The 20,444-nt window shown below is 44.2% G+C and overlaps 1 protein-coding gene across 8 annotated transcripts in view; it reads right to left on the reverse strand.

The window, feature by feature from the left end:
• SIL1 (SIL1 nucleotide exchange factor) overlaps nucleotides 1-20,444 on the reverse strand; it is a 313,491-nt gene that overhangs the window by 236,447 nt on the left and 56,600 nt on the right. Inside the window, exon 1 of one of the 8 annotated variants that reach the window (XM_089908489.1) lies at nucleotides 16,790-18,017. The exons of 6 other annotated variants lie outside the window; for them this stretch is intronic. Coding sequence is in view for 1 of the 2 variants with exons in the window: in XM_089908491.1 (XP_089764617.1) it covers nucleotides 16,043-16,159 (117 nt within the window). In the remaining variant the exon portion in view is untranslated. One more of the 8 variants, XM_089908491.1, reaches the window with a different exon arrangement.

Genomic DNA, 20,444 nt, shown 5'->3' on the forward strand with positions numbered 1-20,444 from the left:
CTCCCGACACACTCTCCTGCTCATATCCATGTCTGGGATTTCATTCTCTAAATCCAGGCCCAGGTCTTTGAGCACTAGTAACATTTAGGACCCAAACATTTACAAAGATGGCTGGATTCCTGCTTCTTCCTTATTCTAGGAGCTTGGAGTGCTTCCCTAGCAAAGCAAACCAGATTGCCTAGGACTTACCAGGTGGGCATAGCAGTACTGAGCCTACAAGCCCCTGCAGCTCCCTAGGTTACAGGCCCCCTGCAAGGGGAACAGTTAACTGGTCCAGGTCTCACTCATGCCACTAACATTTGCCACGAAAAAACAGGGCACTGCCAGAAAGAGAAGCGCTATCCCCTCTGACTGCTCCATGTCTCACCCTGCTATTTACTCACATTCTGTGAATTTGTGTCTATCTGGCCATCCTCAATTTGTCAATTCTTGTCTAATGCCCTTGTCTAAGTACTTAGGTAGTACTGCAAAAAGTGTCAGAGTGAGAAAAATCAGAGTGAGATAAATTTGCCATCATGGTCAGCTTCTGTGTTTGTTTTATTCCAAGCAAATGCACTAAAGCTTGCTTCCTTATAACAGAAAACCTAAAAATCAATGCCCAAAGCCCAATAACTACAAACTCCCCTTTCCAGTAACAAAATGCCTGGAAGAAAGAAAGCCACATAAAAGGAAGCCAAAGAAAAATAGCCTCTCCCTAGAAGATTCCAATTAATGGTTGAGGGGAAGGGGGGGGGAACAATTAATAAGTAATGAACAAGAAAGAAAATCATCTTGATTACATTTACTTAGGAAACAAAGCATTATGAATGTGAGCACCTGTGTACCCAGTCTGAGTAATAACAAAATCCATTCTCATTTACAAGCTCATTCATTCAATAAATGTTGTCTGATCATCTACTATATGCCAGGCACTGTTTCTACCACTGGAAATACAGCTGTGAACATGACAGACAGCTGTTCTCATGTAACTTACATTCTGGTGGAGGGAGAACAGACAGTCAACAAGAAGCAAACAAGAAAAATATCAAACAATTACGTTACCATGACAAAAGTAGTCACTTTAAACCAGAGAAAAGGAAGGGTCTTTCTCTTAAGTAACAGCAGAACTGAGATCTGAATGACAAGGAGTCAGTCAAGTGAACGTGAGGGAAGAGTATCCCAGCCAAAGGGTACAGTTGAAGCAAAGGTCCTCTATGTGAGGAACAGAAAGGAGGTCACTGTGGCAAGAACACGGAGATCGAGGGGGAGAGTTCAGGAAATGTGGCTGCCAAGGCAGGCAGGTGGGGATCTGCTCAGGAAAGGCCTATAACCAGGGTAGGGAGTTTGGACCTTATTCTAAGTATGATGGTAAGCCAGCAGGGAGTGAAAGGCAGGGGAGCTACATGGTCCTTAAGAACTTATTGTGGAAAGTTGGTAGCTTATTCCAGGACGTAGACTGACTTTTGAAAAAATTTAACTGTCCCCAGAAATTTCGAAGGGTTTCATTTCCCAAGAGACATGCTCAACTGTTTCTTAATCTATAAGTCATTGAAGATGTACTATGTCAAGGGCACCGTGCTGTTTTACATACATTATTTTATTCAAACTTCAACCAACACTATGAGTAGATATTATCATCTCCATTTTACAGATGAGGACACCAAAGTTCAGAGAGGAGGGGAAACGACTTGCCCAAGACCACACAGCATGTACAAGGCAGAGCCAGGGCTGGAACCCAGGTCAGTCTGACTCGAAAAAGCCAGGGCCCCCATCCACTTTGCTCTAATGATTCCCAACCCCTTTCTGTTTGGGGGGTGGGGGGAGAGACAATAGTTCTTTTGGGTGACCACTCAAACCTTCTGCTTATTGCTTTTCTTCTAACTTAAGCAGTCTCTCATATTCCCCAGTGAGGAACAAAGACTGGGGCCTGACTCCAAATATCTTCTCCAGGAACCTTCCTTAACAAACCAAATCCATTCTCACCATTCCGTGCCCTTGGCCAGCCTTTCTTGGCACCTGCGGTCCCATCCATGGCTTCTTTACTTGATGGAGTATGAAGTCTTTGAAGGTACTATAATCCTCACCATTCACTGAGCACCTACCACATGCCAGGCACTTGACGTACATTATCTCATTTCATCCTAACTGCCCCAGCAGGTGGGTATCAGCATACCTTATTCAGATGAGGAAACTGAGTCACAAAAGTACTAGGACAGGGTCAAAAACTAGCAATTAGCAGAAGTGGAATTCTCTTTCTTCCTACAGAATGCAGTGCACACAGCTTACTAAATGGTGAGTGAATGAAGGGACATATAAACTCATCATGGCAACACCCCTACCCCCATGAGTGAGGAAGAAAGCATGGACACAGGTCAGGGCCTGCACACTCTAGACCAACACATCTCATCTTCTCAGCCAATGAAGGCTCCGATTCAGAGAATGTAAAAGACTCTGTCCTTCCTCCACCCTCACTTCCACCCCCACAGGAATCAAATAAATCAAATTAACTTTCTTCAACACCTCCACCAAATACAATCCCATTACAAAGATCACTCCCCTCCCCACACCCAAGACCACTGGGAGGTATTTTATTTCACCAATTTGGTACTAAACAAACCTTTAGAGAAAACACAACCCAGCCTATTTTTCATGGTCTCTTTCATGTCAACCACCTTACACAGTATTTTACAAAGGAAAAGTAGCAGCAACAATGGAGTGTTTCAAGAAACAAATAAAAGGGGCCAAGGCTATTCACTACCAGAAATGGAAACTCAGAAGGCAACAAAAAGAGAAGGCTGCTCCAAATGGTGCAGTCCTAGCAAGAAGCAGGGCTACCTAACCAAGAGCTGAGCACCCCCACCCCCAAGCCAGGAGCAAACAGGAATCAAGGCATGCTGGAGGCTAGGGGCCCCAGGAGGAGGAAGAGGCCCACAGGAAGACAAAGCATCACCAAGTGGACATCTGATCGGGATCCTCTCTAGGGGACTCCTTGTTTTACTGAAGCATGACCACACAGAACAGCAGAAAAAGTGACCACAGGGACGTCCCTGGTGGCGCAGTGGTTAAGAATCTGCCTGCCAATGCAGGGGACACGGGTTCAAGCCCTGGTCCAGGAAGATCCCACATGCCGCAGAGCAACTAAGCCCGTGTGCCACAACTACTGAGCCTGCACTCTAGAGCCCACGAACCACAACTACTGAGCCTGTGCGCCACAACTACTGAGCCTACGCTCTAGAGCCCACGAGTCACAACTACTGAGCCCGCGTGCCACAACTACTGAAGCCCGTGCACCTAGAGCCTGTGCTCCACAACAAGAGAAGTCACTGCAATGAGAAGCCCGTGCACCACAATGAAGGGTAGCCCCCGCTCGCCACAACTAGAGAAAGCCTGCGCACCACAACGAAGACCCAATGCAGCCAAAAAAAAAAAAAAGTGATCAGAAAACTAAGCACCTCAAAGCCAGGTCATCTTTATGCCATGCCCAGCATGGAAAACAAACAAAATTAGCCAAATAAACCATTTGGCTAATAAAAGTTACCACTTTTTATTCATCATTTACATTGTGAAGGAAGCTAAGCACCTTTCATATAGTCTCACCAATACTTCACAACAACTACCCTGTGAGGTGGAAACTTATTATTATTTCCCAGTTAGAGCTAAGAAAACTATGGGTCAGAGAAGTAACTTGTCCAAGATCACACAGCTTATAAGTAATGAAGCAGAGATTCTAACTAAGGTCTGCTCAATTGCAAGGGTCATGCTCCTAACCACTATATGCAGCATGGCCTTCCAGCTGAGTAAGTGAAAGGAGCAGTGGCCAAGGCTACAGTACTGCTGAGGAAGGGCTCTGATCTAGGGTCTGGAACCACCTACCATGCACCTAACTCTTGGTCTGACAGCGTGTGACTCTGACCCAGGCTTCTTTATACCACAGGTTCCTCCTGCATCTCAGTCTTCCTGGCTACACAGTGGGAAGAATGACTACAGCACATTTCCGGCCCTCCAGACGCTGGCTGCTGCCAAGAGAGAACATGTGCATGCCTGCATCAACCAGAACTGAGTGGTATACAAACTGCAGGTGCTGGCTTTGCTAACTTGGCACATCACATCTCAGGGAGGTGCCTGTGTCAGTGGCTTAAGCGGTACAAGGTGAAAGGGGAAGCCCTTGCTCAGTAGTGACAGCCAACACAGGGATGGCAAGACAGCAGGTTACAAAGTGCTTTGTTGCTGTCACATGTTAACAAGCGACAGGCATGAAACCTCCAGGCCTTTTTCTGGGAAGATGGAAAAATGCCAAATGCCAGTACTCTGAGCCACCATGTCTGCTGAGTGGCCAGGTGGTCCCAACAACACACTGACGGTGGGCACTGAGAGAGGACTTGACTCAGCAGGAACAAGGCAACATGGCATGGGGTCGATCTCAAGATTACCATTTAGCTGACTGAAGGAAAACAAGTAACCTATTACAGTGATGTTCCTTTTCTGGTCTTCATTCTCACTCTCTCAAAACCCATCCAATGTTCCATCTAACAGAGTGATCTGTTCATAGTGCAAATTCAATCATCTCATCACCACAACCACGACTAACAACCTTCCAAAGAACTCTTCTAGTAAATACAAAATGCCTTGCCACGGCTGAACAGGCCTGCCCTTGCCAACCCCTCCAACCTGACCCTGTACCCATCTCCTCTCACTCTCTGTGCTCTGGCCACATTTTATTTCAGTTCCCCACAGAAGTCATGCTTCTTTGCTCCCCACCCCCACCCCCCCAGGAGGCTTTGTAAACGTTGGGCCCTCAACCTGAAATGCTCTTCAACCTCATGTCACTTTGCTTAGTAAACATCTGTTTGTTCTTCACAATTTAACTCAAACACCATTTCCTCAAGGAAGCTTTCCCTGATACCCTCTTAACCTCAGGATCAAGTCAAATCCCCTGTCAAATATTCTCATGGTACCACATTCCTTTCTTTCCACACATTTATTACAATCATAATTTTACATTTATGTATATGGTTATAATTTGATTTGATGTCTATATTCTTCAATACTCTAAGCAGGAACTGTATATGACTTGGTCACAAGTGTATCTCAGGGCTTACTATAGTGTCTGGAATGTAACAGACACTATATATATGTTTATTGGCTGAAAGAAAAATTCAGAGAGAAGGAAAATGAAGCTCTGTCCAAATCAAAATGGTTCTGCTTAGAGAAGCTGTTCTCCTCTTGTGACCTTAAGACAAACTATTCTTCCCCTTCCCCCTTTCTCTTGCCCAAATTTCTTTCAGAAGTTACTTTCTATATCCTGCCATGGTAGCCATAGTGATAAGCTGGCCTACAGCCAAAAATAGACTAAAAAGATATCACCTTGTCTGAGTACTCCAGGCTTCCAAAATAAAAGTCCACAGCAAAAGCCCAGGCATATAGAAATATAATAACCTTTACCCAGTAAAGAGACTGAGCCAAACAACTAGCAGCCCCTGCAAGAAACAAGTACTTCCCAAGGCAGGCAGTACCCCCACATGACCCACCCAAAGGAAAAAGGCGAAAGGAGCAAGGCTGCAGGCAACTGAGGCAGAAGCAGGGATACCATTCCCTGAAGGGATTTTAAACCCTATCTTTACTCCCTGGATAAAGCAGAGATGTGCCCAAACATGAAGTATCAAAAGTCTCCCTGAGAGGCAGCTTCAAAGTAGGTCTACAGATTGTGGCTCAGAGAAGCAACACCATGGCCTGAAGAAGCTCACATAAAGCTCTAATTGAGGCCAAAATTCCTTTTAGAAGCAGAAGGGTCTTGTCCTTGCCCCTCTACTCTTTAGGATAGGCAGGTGGGGGTGGGGTGAAGGAAGCAGAAGCATTTACTGAGCTCTACTTAGTGGCAGCCATAGTGATAGGTACTTCAGAGACAGGGCTGTTAGTCAAATGAGACATAGATAAGCACATACAAAGTCAGGCAGGTGAGGCTCAGGGAGGTTAAACTTGTCCAACAGCTAACGAGTGGCAAGGTCAGGAGCAAACCCAGGTCTGCCTGAATCCAAACACTCTTTTCTCCTACCCCAGTGCTGTCTTTGTGGGTCATCTATGAGCCCAGCTCTGCTCCTCACCCCTTCACCACCACCTTCCTATCCAGAGTGGGAATGCAGCTCCAGCAAGCTCTCTGGGTAAGGAGAGGCTATCTTCTGCAAGCACAGCCTCAATTAGTATGTACATATAAATGAGGTACACCCCACCCCCCAGGTATGGAATATATTTCACTGTAGGGAGTAGAGCTCATCACCTGTAGCTAAGAAGATGATGCTGGATTTTCTGAAAATCCCAAATGGGCCCATAGGAATGAAGTCTCTCTGCCTTTCCTAGAACCCACTGCTGCTGGGTGCTAGGATGGTAAAACTTAAACCAAAGGATGGTGTATGCTCCATCACACCATGAGAAAGACAGTACCTTTAAGGCAGACAACCCTAGCTGAAGTTTCCATAGCCCCTCTAGCTATGCAGAGAGGGTAGCAACTCAATACCTGAATCATTCACATCCACACTTAGAAGATTAAGCACCCATTCCCTGTGCTATAGTACAAGGTTAACCCTTCCCTTGCACTCATTACAGGATCTGCCTCTTATCAAATGCTATGCAAGCTGATTATTATAACTATTATGCCATTATAATAACATTATTGCACTTTTTTCCTGCACTTAACATCTGTTGGCTGATAGGTTTAACTGGTACATAAGCAATAATTACTCAGTGCTCTCTCCTTTCCAACCAAGCCTCTAGTGTGACTCTTAAAGCTAAATCCAACTGCAGCAAATGCCCAGGCCCAGCAGCAGTGGGAAACATGGCTCATGTGGGCTCAACCACCATATTTCCAGCGGTCACAGTACCAGAAACAGAGGCTCTGCTAGGTCCCTAATTGTTGACCCACTCCCCCATTCCTGGGAAGGTGAAGGAATTTGGCGGAAACACCAAGCAGCAAGCAATTTATTGTTGAAAACCCCTACAGGGTCAGAGGAGTCGTGTACAGGCCTCAGTACTGCAGAGGGACAAGCAGTACCAAATCACAATGCTACACACCACAGCAAGAGAAGGAGGAAAGGAAAATGCATTTCTCCACTGGGAGCTCTCATATAAATGGTTCCCACAGAGCCATTCTGCCTGCTTCCCTATACACACTTCTTGGCAACTGCTGGTAAATTGGCAACAGAAAGAAGAAGAGGGAACAGAGGGCTATCTTCAGGCCCCATTTTGAAGCTAAGAAATCCGTCAACCTGGCTGCTGGGCCTTCTTCATGCAGAGCCCACCAGGGGCCAGGATGCAGCCTGGAGTCCAAAATGGAGAAGCAAGTCCCACTTCCGGTCAGCCGAAGCCCCTGACACAGTATATATATGTGACTATATATGTCACGCTACATATGACAAAGTAGAGAAAGATGTGAGATTCTATGACTACAGAATATCAATATGCCTGAATTACACATTAGCCTTATTAAAGAAAAGGCAACCCATAGCGAGGCTGCATAAAAAACACATGATAAAACAAACCCCACCAGGAGACCAGGGCTGCCCCTCTTTGTTCTCTACCCTGTAATACACAGGGCTCTTTTTTTTTTTTTTAAAGGCGGAGAGGGGCGGAAGGTTATTTGAATTTAAATTACCCATGAACACTATAATCTGTGTGCAAGGAGAAAAGGAACATTCAAGAGTGCCAAGTGCAGGCCTTTGGGACACGTGTGGCCGAGGCAGTAGTAGCCCACAGGGCTTTCTCCTTCAGCCTCAGCTTGCTACTACTCTCATCACTTGGGAGCAAGCAAGCCAGCAGGCATGGCCCAGGCAGCACAAAGGGGCACTGTCTCCTAGGTCTAGGGAGAAGATTGTCCTCTCAGAAGGAAATTAGTATGAAGCAACAAAAAATGCACAAGACCAGTCATCCACAGAAGTAACCCATCTGAGAAGGGAGTTTGGAAAGGTGTTTCTGTCTCTTTCACCACTATATTCTCATGGCCAAGCAGTACCTGACACATAGTGGGTGCTCAGCAAAAAACTGTAGATTTGGGGCTTCCCTGGTGGCACAGTGGTTAAGAATCCGCCTGCCAATGCAGGGGACACGGGTTTGAGCCCTGGTCCGGGAAGATCCCACATGCCACGGAACAACTCAGCCCATGCACCACAACTACTGAGCCCGCATGCTGCAACTACTGAAGCCTGCACACCTAGAGCCCATGTTCCGCAACAAGAGAAGCCACTGCAATGAGAAGCCTGCGCACCACAACGAAGAGTAGCCCCCACTCGCCACAACTAGAGAAAGCCCATGCACAGCAACGAAGACCCAATGCAGACAAAAATAAATAAATTTATTTTTTAAAAAAACCAAAACTGTAGATTCAATGGTAGCCAGAAAGCCTACTTAGGTTGCAACAGATTGAGGAGAGCTAGAATCTAGTTGTTCCTACTGTAACCTGTGGTAAAAGAATGACTGTGGTCTGCAAAGGATACATAAAAGGGAATCTAGAGAATAAAAATGAATCTCTCTCCAATACATTCCTGGTGCCCGAACAGACTGACGAGTGTATTTTGGTCAGAATACAGATATAGCCCTAGAAGAACAATGCTGCGAGGAAAGAAGAGGAGAGGGAAGGAGACAGGGGAATAAATAGGACGAAATATTTACTGAGTGCTTACTATGTGCATATCTGAAAACTCCAGGGGGGGTTTACAAATGAAGAAATAGGAGCAGAGAGGTTAAATAACTCATCTCAAGTCTCACAGCTAGTATACCGTTTGAATCCGTGTATATCTTATCTACAGCCAAGAGCTTTCCACCATGCTTCACCTTGACTTCCTCCAGGGCTGAGTTGGCTCCCAGCTCACCTTTCCTATAGTGGAGACAATGCTCCTACCTGTGCACACAAATCAACTTGGTAGTCATGTTTCTCAGAGCTAATTAGTTAACTGAAACTGTGGCTTGATGGTCTCATGAATTTCATATGCTTAAGAGAGCCCACTGGAACTTAAACCTGGGTGAACTAGCTGAGTCTCCAGACCTGCAAAGCTGCCAAACAGTGAGGCCTTGACTAAGCCATCAGCTGGTACATATCTCTATAACAACTCTCTTCAGCATAGCACAGGTTAGGGTTAGGTGAATAAAGATAAGCTGAGCATGATCTCTGCATGCCCCCAATAAGTTCTCTTCAGAGATTGCAAAGGAGGTACCAGGAGCCTCTCCCACTCTGAGCTGTGTCAGTAATACACAGAATTCTCTTTGAAGGCAACCTTATTCTGATTTAAGTAAGAACAGAAAAGGTAAAAAGTCAAAGATTTCTGCTTAGTTCTTAGAAGCAGTTGAGCCTTCCCTCCATGGTGCTCACTGCCTCTCTGAAGCTTCCAGAGACCTTCCACACCCATGACACCAGGGGCAGCAGACTGGAAAGGGTAAGATGATTTTTTTAAAAATTAATTAATTTATTTATTTTTGACTGCATTGGGTCTTCGTTGCTGCGCGCGGGCTTTCTCTGGTTGCAGCGAGCAGGATAGCACTACTCTTTGTTGCGGTGTGGGCGGGGCCTTCTCATTGCAGTGGCTTTTCTTGTTGTGGAGCACGGGCTCTAGGCGCGCGGGCTTCAGTAGCTGTGGCACGCGGGCTCAGCAGCTGTGGCTCACGGGCTCTAGAGCGCAGGCTCAGTAGTTGTGGCGCACGGGCTTAGTTGCTCTGAGGCATGCGGGATCTTCCCGGACCAGGGATGGAACCCGTGTCCCCTGCATTGGCAGGAGGATTCTTAACCACTGCACCACCAGGGAAGTCCCAGGGTAAGATGATTTCCAACGTTGTATTCTAAAGAGACCAGTGGTGAGTATCAGCCAGTGTTTCTAATGGAAGTGAATACCCTGGACAAACTCAGGGGAAACTAAGAAGTACTAAAACACACTGTCTCTCAGGGTTGTCTGTTTATTTTGCCTCCTGTATGAGGGCTTTCATCAGTTAAAATTGTTTTTTTCAATGCTTAGGGAAGCTGATGATTCACCCAGGTGCACAACAGCTGCTGGGAAGACCTGTGGGACGGGACCGCCCGGCAAAGGCAGGCTGTGTATGGTGAGGAGGATCTCCCAGGGCACTCCCAGGGAGTGCCCTACATGCCAAACCATATGTTGTCAGGATATTAATCCAAATCCATCCTGCACACTTTACAATGTTTACTCTCTCTGGGACATGGAGCATTAAATTATATCCAAGGACTACATGAGTCCTTCCAATTCTATTCCATACTTACTTCTTTGCTCAAAAGATTTGTAACCTGGAAACAAAGCCCTCTGCCTAATAGCAATAACACTCAGCAAAGAATAGAAAACCAGACTGTCAATTCAAGCTTCCCTAAAAGGTATCGCCCCAATGGAGCTTTAATTTACCCTATCTAGAAAATGGAGAAACCTACTACTGACCCCTTTTTTCCAGAGAAGACAGGCCTATGTAACTGAGATTCCTAAAGAGGGAAAAGCTAGAGCCGAAAGAGGAAAGAGAAAACACCACAGCTCCACCCCCTGCCCCTACTGCAACAGCTCTGAAAACCTGTAAGAGAATTCCAAAAAGAGAAGACTACCTCACTGCCATAAGAACTTAGAGCAAGGGGCATGAATGTAAACTAAGGCTAGCCGGAACAGTCACAGCTCTACCCTGACTAGCTATATGGCCCCAAGTAAGTCATTCAGACTCCCCAAACCTCAATTTTTCACCTCTATAAAATGGGGATGTTGTAAGGATCAGATAAAACAATGTATCCAAAAGCCCTTTAAAAACAGTAAAATGTTGAACGTACTTTAGGCCTGACTGTCATTCTAAGACCCCTAAGTGAGAAACCCTAAAACACTTCTGGGGACCAGAGAAGCAAGGCTGCCACCTCTGAGAGGCAATCTACAGTGACTGGGTCTAGGTGTTTACAGAGAAACCCATGCTTCAGGACTAAAGAGAGAACAGAGAATTTGAAGAGATCAAACTTAGGCGTGCTCAGGTACATTAAAAAAATAACAATATATGTACATGGTTCAAATTAAAGAAAGCACACAAAGGTATACAATGAAAAGTCAGTCTCCCTCCTCTCCTGTTCTCCAGCCACACAGGGGGTCTCACCAGAGACGACCACTCTTTTCAGTGTCTCATGTATTCTTCCAGATATTCCAATTAGCTAGTTTCTACTGCAGATGAGGATACCACTGGTGGCAACACTTTCAGACCCGCAAGTAATACCAAGCAGTAAGCACTGCCATGGGCCCTTAGAGACTATGAAAAGAACAGGACAGCCAAAAGAAAGATAATGCCCTCCAAGAGGCTCCATAGAGGTACAGATTTCCTTCTGGCTATTATACTGCTTTGCCCCTTGGCTGACCACATTTAGGCAATGATTTTGTACAATATATTTCCCTTTCGGTTGTGCTTGCTCATCCAGAACCCCTTCTCAGAGAAGCCATTAACAGGAATGGTCTCTGGGACTTCACACTGTACCAGCCTGACCACCAGGCCCTTAGAAGTCGACAGAAGCAAGAACAACCAACAAACCTGCCTCAGCCGAGGCTGGGCAAAAAGAGCAAAAATCACGCATGTCCCCAGGACACCATCTTTCTGGGGACAGAATACAAGGGAGGATGAAGCCCAGACCGTGCATGGTCTCTGCAGGACTCAGCTCAAGAAACTAAGTCACTACCCACAGAAAGTCACAAAATGCTCTCTACCCAAGCTAGGCTTTCACCAAAACTCCCTCAAAAGCTTTCAGGTTATGCCCTCCCCTCCCTATCTTCTTCCACAAGGAACTTAAATGTGTGAAATTTCAGCCTCTACCCAAAGGTCACAAATGGATAGTGTATAGGTCAAATCTATACCACAGATGTGCTTTGGTAGTCCTTGTGGATTTCACATTAAAATCTGGATTTCTAGCTTCTCTTGTAACATGAGATGAGGAGGCCACTAAAGCCACACTCGCCCATGGCAATAATGGGCTGAGTAGCAGTTGTCCCCCATGGAGCTCATAAGCGCTCCGGTTTGACACAGCCCAACATTCCCTGCTGCCTCACACTGTTTCTGACCCGGCCCTGGAACATCTTTGAGTTGGAGACCCCTGGCCAGTGAGTGACAGAGAAGGCTGATGAACTGGTAGGCAGAGGAATTGACCAAATGGCTGGATTCCTGGATTCAAAAGCATGTATTAAACACCCTCTATGTGCCAGGAATTATGCTGGGGGCTGGGTACACAAAGAAGAAGAATGAGGGATGCAGTTTCTGCCCTCCGAGAATTTCTAATCAAGTTGGGAAGATAAGACTTACTCTAAAGAATCAGACTGTTTCACACAAAGGGCTCTGGGAGTTGAGTGTGCCAGACTCACTGTGATTAGGGATCAAGGAATATTTCAGGGAAGAATTGAGATTTGAACATAACTGTTAATCATTTCTCAGGCATTCATGTATTCATTCATTCAACAAGCATTTATGGTGTCCATGTTACACTCAGCATTATGCTGGAGACAAAATAAAGCATGCCCATGTCCATGAGATCCTCATACAATAAGAGACAAAGCAATGAACCAGGGTAAAGTATGCTGAATTCTATAATCAAAGTGTTGCTATGGGGATACAGATGAGTAGGTAACAGGCAAGACTGACTGAAGAAGGTGGATCTGCAGCATAAAGTAGGAAACTAAGCAGAGAGTACTCTGGACAAAAGAACTGGCAGACGCAAACACGCGGAATGATTACAGGACCACGTGGATCAGTTTACCAGGGGCAAAGGGTGTTGGTAACAGTACAGGATATAATTAAAGTGGTAGGACAGGGATACACCATGATAAGCATGAACACCAGGACAACTAATACATACGGAATTTATTTAGCAGCCAGTAAGTGCCACTGAAAGCTTCTAAACATGAGTGTTCTCCAATCTGCACTGTATTTAGGAAGACCCTAATGGACAGTGGTACACAATGTCCTGGAGGAAGCCTAAGGAAAAGACAGGAGGAGGCTCCTATAAAAACTCAGGTACAGTTCCAGGAAACAGAGGAAGCAGTAAGACTAGACGAGAAAGATAGTGCAGAGGCCTGTCCCAAATTTTAAGACAATGGCATTTCTTTGAAAACACTCTTTAATTTCTGGGGTTTGTTACCTATTCAGACTGGTCTTGCCCCCAAATAACGAGGTTTTACCCTATTTGCTTCATTCAGAGAAGTAAGGCACAGGCTATAGTTATGATGCTCAGGATTTTTAAAACCCCAGCTTGAAATCAATATAATGGGGGGCAGTAACTTCAGGGGCTTTTTCCCCACTCCCACCCCCATTGCTACACTGAACCAGTTGCAAATCTCACAGGAAAAGAGCCAACTTGAGCACAAAATCCGGGTCAGTGTATTTGACTATGCCCCTCTGACCTTGCACAAGGCCAGAAATGGGCATACAAATCAGAAGAAAGCTGTGACAGAAGTCAAAGTCCCCTTAATGAGCTAATGGCTTCATGTCTGGCTGAAAAGCAGAAGGCAAGAGACAAGAACACATTGCCTCAGAGGGCTGTAGGCAGACTCTGGACCAGCCAGCCCTGCTCCATTAAAATCACCATGGCAGACACTGCACAGGAAACGGAGTCCCCTGACTGGGGCAGCCAGTTAGAGAGAGCCTCAAAAAGGTAAGAACTAAGCCGAGTAAGGAAAGAGATGGCAGAGAAGCTGCAAACTTCCTTGCTGTTCAAAACTTTTAGTTATTTAGCATGAGCATGATCAGTGTGATTGATAGGAATAATAAGCCAACCAACAAACACAATGATGCGATGGTTAAGATCACACACTTGCCCAGTCAGCATAACTTACCCTCTCACCAGGTCAGGAACTGGAAACTGCTGTTGCTGTCATTATTGATAATAATATATAGAGCACTTATACTGTGCCAGAGGATGCACTTTCTGCAATTCTCAATTCAGTTAACAAAAGTAGCTATTACTATTCCCATTCTACAGATTATAAAATCAAGGCTTGGAGAAAATAAGTAATTTGTTCACAATCTGAAATCTAATAAGTAAATAGCAGAGTAACAAACCAAGCGAGCTGACCCATGAGTGGGTTTTTTTTTCAACTGAAGTATAGTTGATTTATAATGTTGTGTTAGTTTCAGTACGTATATATTTATTCTTTTTCAGATTCTTTTCCATTATAGGTTGTTCATTTGTTTTGGCCTCACCACACGGCATGCAGGATCTTAGTTCCCCAACCAGGGATCAAACCCGTGCCCCCTGCAGTGGAAGCATGGAGTCTTAACCACTGGACCACCAGGGAAGTCTCTCCATTATAGGTTATTACGAGATACTGAATATAGTTCCCGGTGCTATACAGTAGGTCCTTGTTGTTCATCTGTTTTATATATAGTATGTGTACCTGTTAATCCCAAACTCCTAACTTATCCCTCCCGGCCCCTTTCCCCTCCTGTAACCATACATTTGTTTTCTATGTCTGTGAGTCTGTCTGTCTTGTAAATAGGTTCACTTGTATCATTTATTTTAGATTCCACATATAGGTGATATCATATGATATTTGTCTTTCTCTGACTTACTTCACTTAGTATGATCATCTCTAGGTCCATCCATGTTGCTGCAAATGACATTATTTCATTCTTTTTTATGGCTGAGTAATATTCCACTGTATATATATACATATATATATGTATATATATATATAACACATCTACTTTATCCATTTATCTGTGTTGGGACACTTCGGTTGCTTCCATGTCTTGGCTATTGTAAACAGTGCTGCTACAAACATTGGACCCCTGAGTGGTTTTAAACCACCTGACATACCGTTTATTCCTTCACTTTCTTTTTCTTTTAGAAATGTTTTAAAGGTTTGCTTGGATCACAAAATAAGGTCCACTGGTTCACTGGCTCCATTCTTTACAGAACACACAGCAGTCTGGCCTGGGAACTACTTCACTGTTTCTACAACAAGTGGAAACTTCAAATCTATTTCCTTTGGGATAAGAGCAAAAGGAAACACACTTCAACATAAATAGGAGAAACATCAGGGCTTCCCTGGTGGCACAGTGGTTGAGAATATGCCTGCCAATGCAGGAGACATGGGTTCAAGCCCTGGACCAGGAGGATCCCACATGCCGCAGAGCAGTGAAGCCCGTGCGCCACAACTACTGAAGCCCACACCCTAGGGCCTGCGCTCCGCCCCAGGAGAGAAGCCACCGCAATGAGCAGCACACGTACCGCAGCAGGGGGTGGCCCCCTGCTCACCACAGCTGGAAGGAGCCCATACACAGCAACAAAGACCCAACGCAGCCAAAAATAAATAAATAAAATAAATAAATTTTTTTAAAAAATCAGCATGACAGCCAAAAACCTCACTGGTGAGAGTTGTAAGATAATAAACAAGGCAGTCAGTGGAGGCAGGGCATTCTCCCTCCCTAGAGATTTTTAACTGCAATAATATCTTGCATCTTTACAAGGCTCTAAATAATTCTAGCAACATCTATGGCCATCTTCTTTGAGCTCTCTGGCTTGAGTCTTGGCTCTGCCACTAATACACTGGTGGCCCTAAAAAAAGTATATGGCCCATTTCACTTCTCTGGGGCTCCTTTTATCAGTAAAATAGGAACCAATGGAAAGCAAAACTGAAGCCCTGGGTGGTGACAGAACTAGAAGGGTACCTCCTCTTTACTCACCCAAGGAACCACAAACAGCCATCCCTTGGATCTGAACAAGACTCAGTCCTGATGTTTGCAATGAACTTGATATAAAGACCCCCTCGGATGATCTCTTCCAGCACAGAAATACCGTGAATTTAGACTTTAGCAGCTGGGCCCAGGGGTGGAGATTTTGCTTCACAAATATAATCAAATTCAACCCTCATGAGTACGAGATGCAGAGGGTCACAAAATCAACCTTTAAAATCCTTCCTAAGGAGCTGGCCTTTTATGCTTCCAATGTCTACTACTCACTGGATTCAAAGCATGACCAATCAATGTTTTCTGTATTGACTGTCCTACTTTATGTTTCTTCCACTGAACTAAAGCCTGCTAGTTTTCTACAGTTTGGTCAGACAGATGCCCTCCTTGGGAGGCTCATAGAAATGAGAGGCATAAGCATGAAACTATTCACAAATGTAAAGAGACGTCCATTTAAAAGTCCACTGGCATCAGCCTTCCTCACCAGATCTTTGGGATGCATCTCTCATTCTTCTTCCCATTTCTAGGACTCCTCTCTCTCACAAGACAGAAAGGGCAGGCAACTTGCAGAAAGGGAAGTGGCAAGACATGGATCAATTCATTGACTGCTGTACGTTTCTCTACCCGTGATGATAATAAGTGGTAATTAAAAGGCATAATCAAGAATACTTTCAGTCAAGCACTCCCTCTGGCAGGAGCACCAGAATCACAACTAACTGCTGAACAATCATTGACAGGAAGACACCGGAACTCACCAAATAAGATACCCCATATCCAAAGACAAAGGAGAAGCCACAGTGAGACAGTAGGAGGGGCACAATCACAATAAAATCAAATCTCGTAACTGTTGGGTGGGTGACTCACAAACTGGAGAATACTTATACGACAGAAGTCCACCCACAGGAGTGAAGGTTCTGAGCCCCACGTCAGGCTTCCCAACCTGTGGGTCCAGAAATGGAAGGAGGAATTACTAGAGAATCAGACTTTGAAGGCTAGCAGGATTTGACTGCAGGACTTCAACAGGACTGAGGGAAACAGAGACTCCACTCTTAGAGGGCAAACAAAAAGTAGTGTGCGCATCAGGACGCAGGGGAAGAAGCAGTGACTCCATAGGAGACTGAACCAGACCTACCTGCTAGTGTTAGAGGGTCTCCGGCAGAGGCAAGGGGTGGCTGTGGCTCACCATGAGGACAAGGACACTGGCAGCAGAAGTTCTGGGAAGTAGTCCTTGGTGTGAGCCCTCCCAGAGTCCGCCATTAGCCCAACCAAAGAGCCGGGTAGTCTCCAGCGTTGGGTTGCCTCAGGCCAAACAACCAACAGGGAGGGAACCCAGCCCCACCCATCAGCAGACAAGCAGATTAAAGTTTTACTCAGCTCTGCCCACCAGAGTACCAGCCAGCTCTACCCACCAGAGCACCAGCCAGCTCCACCCACCACCAGTCCCTCCCATCAGGAAACTTGCACAAGCCTCTTAGATAGCCTCATCCACCAGAGGGCAGACAGCAGAAGCAAGAAGAACTACAACCCTGCAGCCTGTGGAACAAAAACCACATTCACAGAAAGACAGACAAATGAAAAGGCAGAGGACTATGTACCAGATGAAGGAACAAGATAAAACCCCAGAAAAACAACTAAATGAAGTGGAGATAGGCAACCTTCCAGAAAAAGAATTCAGAATAATGATAGTGAAGATGATCCAGGACCTCAGAAAAAGAATGGAGGCAAAGATCGAGAAGATGCAAGAAATGTCAAACAAAGACCTAGAAGAATTAAAGAAGAAACAAACAGAGATGAACAATACAATAACTGAAATGAAAAATACACTAGAAGGAATCAATAGCAGAATAACTAAGGCACAAGAACGGATAAGTGACCTGGAAGACAGAATGGTGGAATTCACTGCCGCGGAACAAGATTAAAAAAAATAATAATGAAAAGAAATGAAGACACCCTAAGAGACCTCTGGGACAACAATAAACGCACCAACATTCGCATTACAGAGGTCCCAGAAGGAGAAGAGAGTGAGAAAGGACCCGAGAAAATATTTGAAGAGATTATAGTCGAAAACTTCCCTAACATGGGAAAGGAAATAGCCACCCAAGTCCAGGAAGCACAAAGAGTCCCAGGCAGGGTAAACCCAAGGAGAAACATGCCAAGACACATAGTAATCAAACTGACAAAAATTAAAAACAAAGAAAAATTATTGAAAGCAACAAGGGAAAAACGACAAATAACATACAAGGGAACTCCCATAAGGTTAACAGCTGATTTCTCAGCAGAAACTCTACAAGCCAGAGGGAGTGGCATGATATATTGAAAGCTATGAAAGGAAAGAACCTACAACCAAGATTACTCTACCTGGCAAGGATGTCATTCAGATTCCATGGAGAAATCAAAAGTTTTACAGACAAGCAAAAGCTAAGAGAATTCAACACCACCAAACCAGCTCTACAACAAATGCTAAAGGAACTTCTCTAAGTGGGAAACACAAGAGAAGAAAACGACCTACATAAACAAACCCAAAATAATTAAGAAAATGGTCATAGGAACATACATATCGATAATTACCTTAAACGTGAATGGATTCAATGCTCCAACCAAAAGACACAGTCTTGCTAAATGGATACAAAAGGAAGACCCATATATACGCTGTCTACAAGGGACCCACTTTAGACCTAGGGACACATACAGACTGAAAGTGAGGGGATGGAAAAAGATATTTCATGTAAATGGAAATCAAAGGAGAGCAATACTCATGCCAGATAAAACAGACTTTAAAATAAAAAATGTTACAAGAGACAAGGAAGGACACTACATAATGACCAGGGGATCAATCCAAGAAGATATAACAATTACAGATATACATGTACCCAACATAGGAGGACCTCAATACATAAGGCAACTGCTAACAGCTATAAAAGGGGAAATTGACAGTAACACAATAATAGTGAGGGACTTTAACACCTCACTTACACCAATGGACAGATCATCCAAACAGAAAATAAGTAAGGAAACGCAAGCTTTAAATGACACAATAGGCGAGATAGATTTTTTTTTTAAATTCCTGATTAGCAATTCTTTCTTTCTTTTCTTTCTTTCGTTCTTTTCTTTCCTCCCTCCCTCCCTCCCTCCCTCCCTCTCTCTTTATGGATGCATTGTGTCATCATTTATTTATAGGAAGCCCCAACCAGATAGATTTAATTGATATTTATAGTACATTCCATCCAAAAACAGCAGATTAGGGCTTCCCTGGTGGTGCAGTGGTTAAGAGTCTGCCTGCCAATGCAGGGGACATGGATTCAAGCCCTGGTCCAGGAAGATCCCACATGCTGTGGAGCAACTAAGCCCATTGCCACAACTTTGACCCTGCACTCTGGAGCCCATGAGCCACAACTACTGAGCCCACGTGCCACAACTACTGAAGCCTGTGTGCCTAGAGCTCGTGTTCCACAACAAGAGAAGACACCGCAATGAGAAGCCCACGCACTACAACGAAGCGTAGCCCCGGCTCACTACAACCAGAGAAAGCCCTCGTGCAGCAACGAAGACACAGAGCAGCCAAAAATAAAATAAATAAATGAATAAATTTATTAAAATAAACAGCAGATTACACATTCTTCTCAAGAGTACACGGAAATTCTCCAGGACAGATCACATCCTAGGTCACAAATCAAGCCTCAGTAAATTTAAGAAAACTGAAATCATATCAATCACATTTTCTGACCACAACACTATGGGACTAGAAATCAATTACAGGGAAAAAGACATAAAAAACACAAACACATGGAGGGTAAACAATACATTACCAAATAACCAACAGATCACTGAAGAAATCAAAGAGGAAATCAAAAAATACCTAGAGACAAATTACAACAAAAAAACGATGATCCAAAACCTATGGGATGCAGCAAAAGCAGTTCTAAGAGGGAAGTTTATAGCAATACAAGCCTACCTCAAGAAACAAGAAAAATCTCAAATAAACAATCTAACCTTACACTTAAAGGAACTAGAGAAAGAAGAACAAACAAAACCCAAAGTTAGCAAAAGGAAAGAAATCATAAAGATCAGAGCAGAAATAAATGAAATAGACAAAGAAAACAATAGCAAAGATCAATAAAACTAAAAGCTGGTTCTTTGAGAAGATAAACAAAATTGATAAACCATTAGCCAGACTCATCAAGAAAAACAGAGAGAAGACTCAAATCAATAAAATTAGAAATGAAAAAGGAGAAGTTACAACAGACACCACAGAAATACAAAGCATCCTAAGAGACTACTACAAGCAACTCTATGCCAATAAAATGGACAACCTGGAAGAAATGGACAAATTCTTAGAAAGGTATATAACCTTCCAAGACTGAACCAGGAAGAAATAAAAAATATGAACAGACCAATCACAAGTAATGAAATTGAAACTGTGACTAAAAATCTTCCAACAAACAAAAGTCCAGGACCAGATGGCTTCACAGGTGAATTCTATCAAACATTTAGAGAAGAGCTAACACCCATCCTTCTCAAACTCTTCCAAAATATATAAGAGGGAGGAACATTCCCAAACTCATTCTATGAGGTCACCATCACCATGATACCAAAACCAGACAAAGATACTACAAAAAAAGAAAATTACAGACCAATATCACTGATGACTATAGATGCTAAAATCCTCAACAAAATACTAGCAAACAGAATCCAACAACACATTAAAAGGATCATACACCATGATCAAGTGGGATTTATCGCAGGGATGCAAGGATTCTTCAATATATGCAAATCAATGTGATACACCA

This window comes from Delphinapterus leucas, chromosome 3 (assembly GCF_059928025.1).
Source record: "Delphinapterus leucas isolate spDelLeu-1000000601 "Yukka" chromosome 3, BTC_Dleu_Yukka2, whole genome shotgun sequence".
Taxonomy (NCBI): Eukaryota; Metazoa; Chordata; class Mammalia; order Artiodactyla; family Monodontidae; genus Delphinapterus; species Delphinapterus leucas.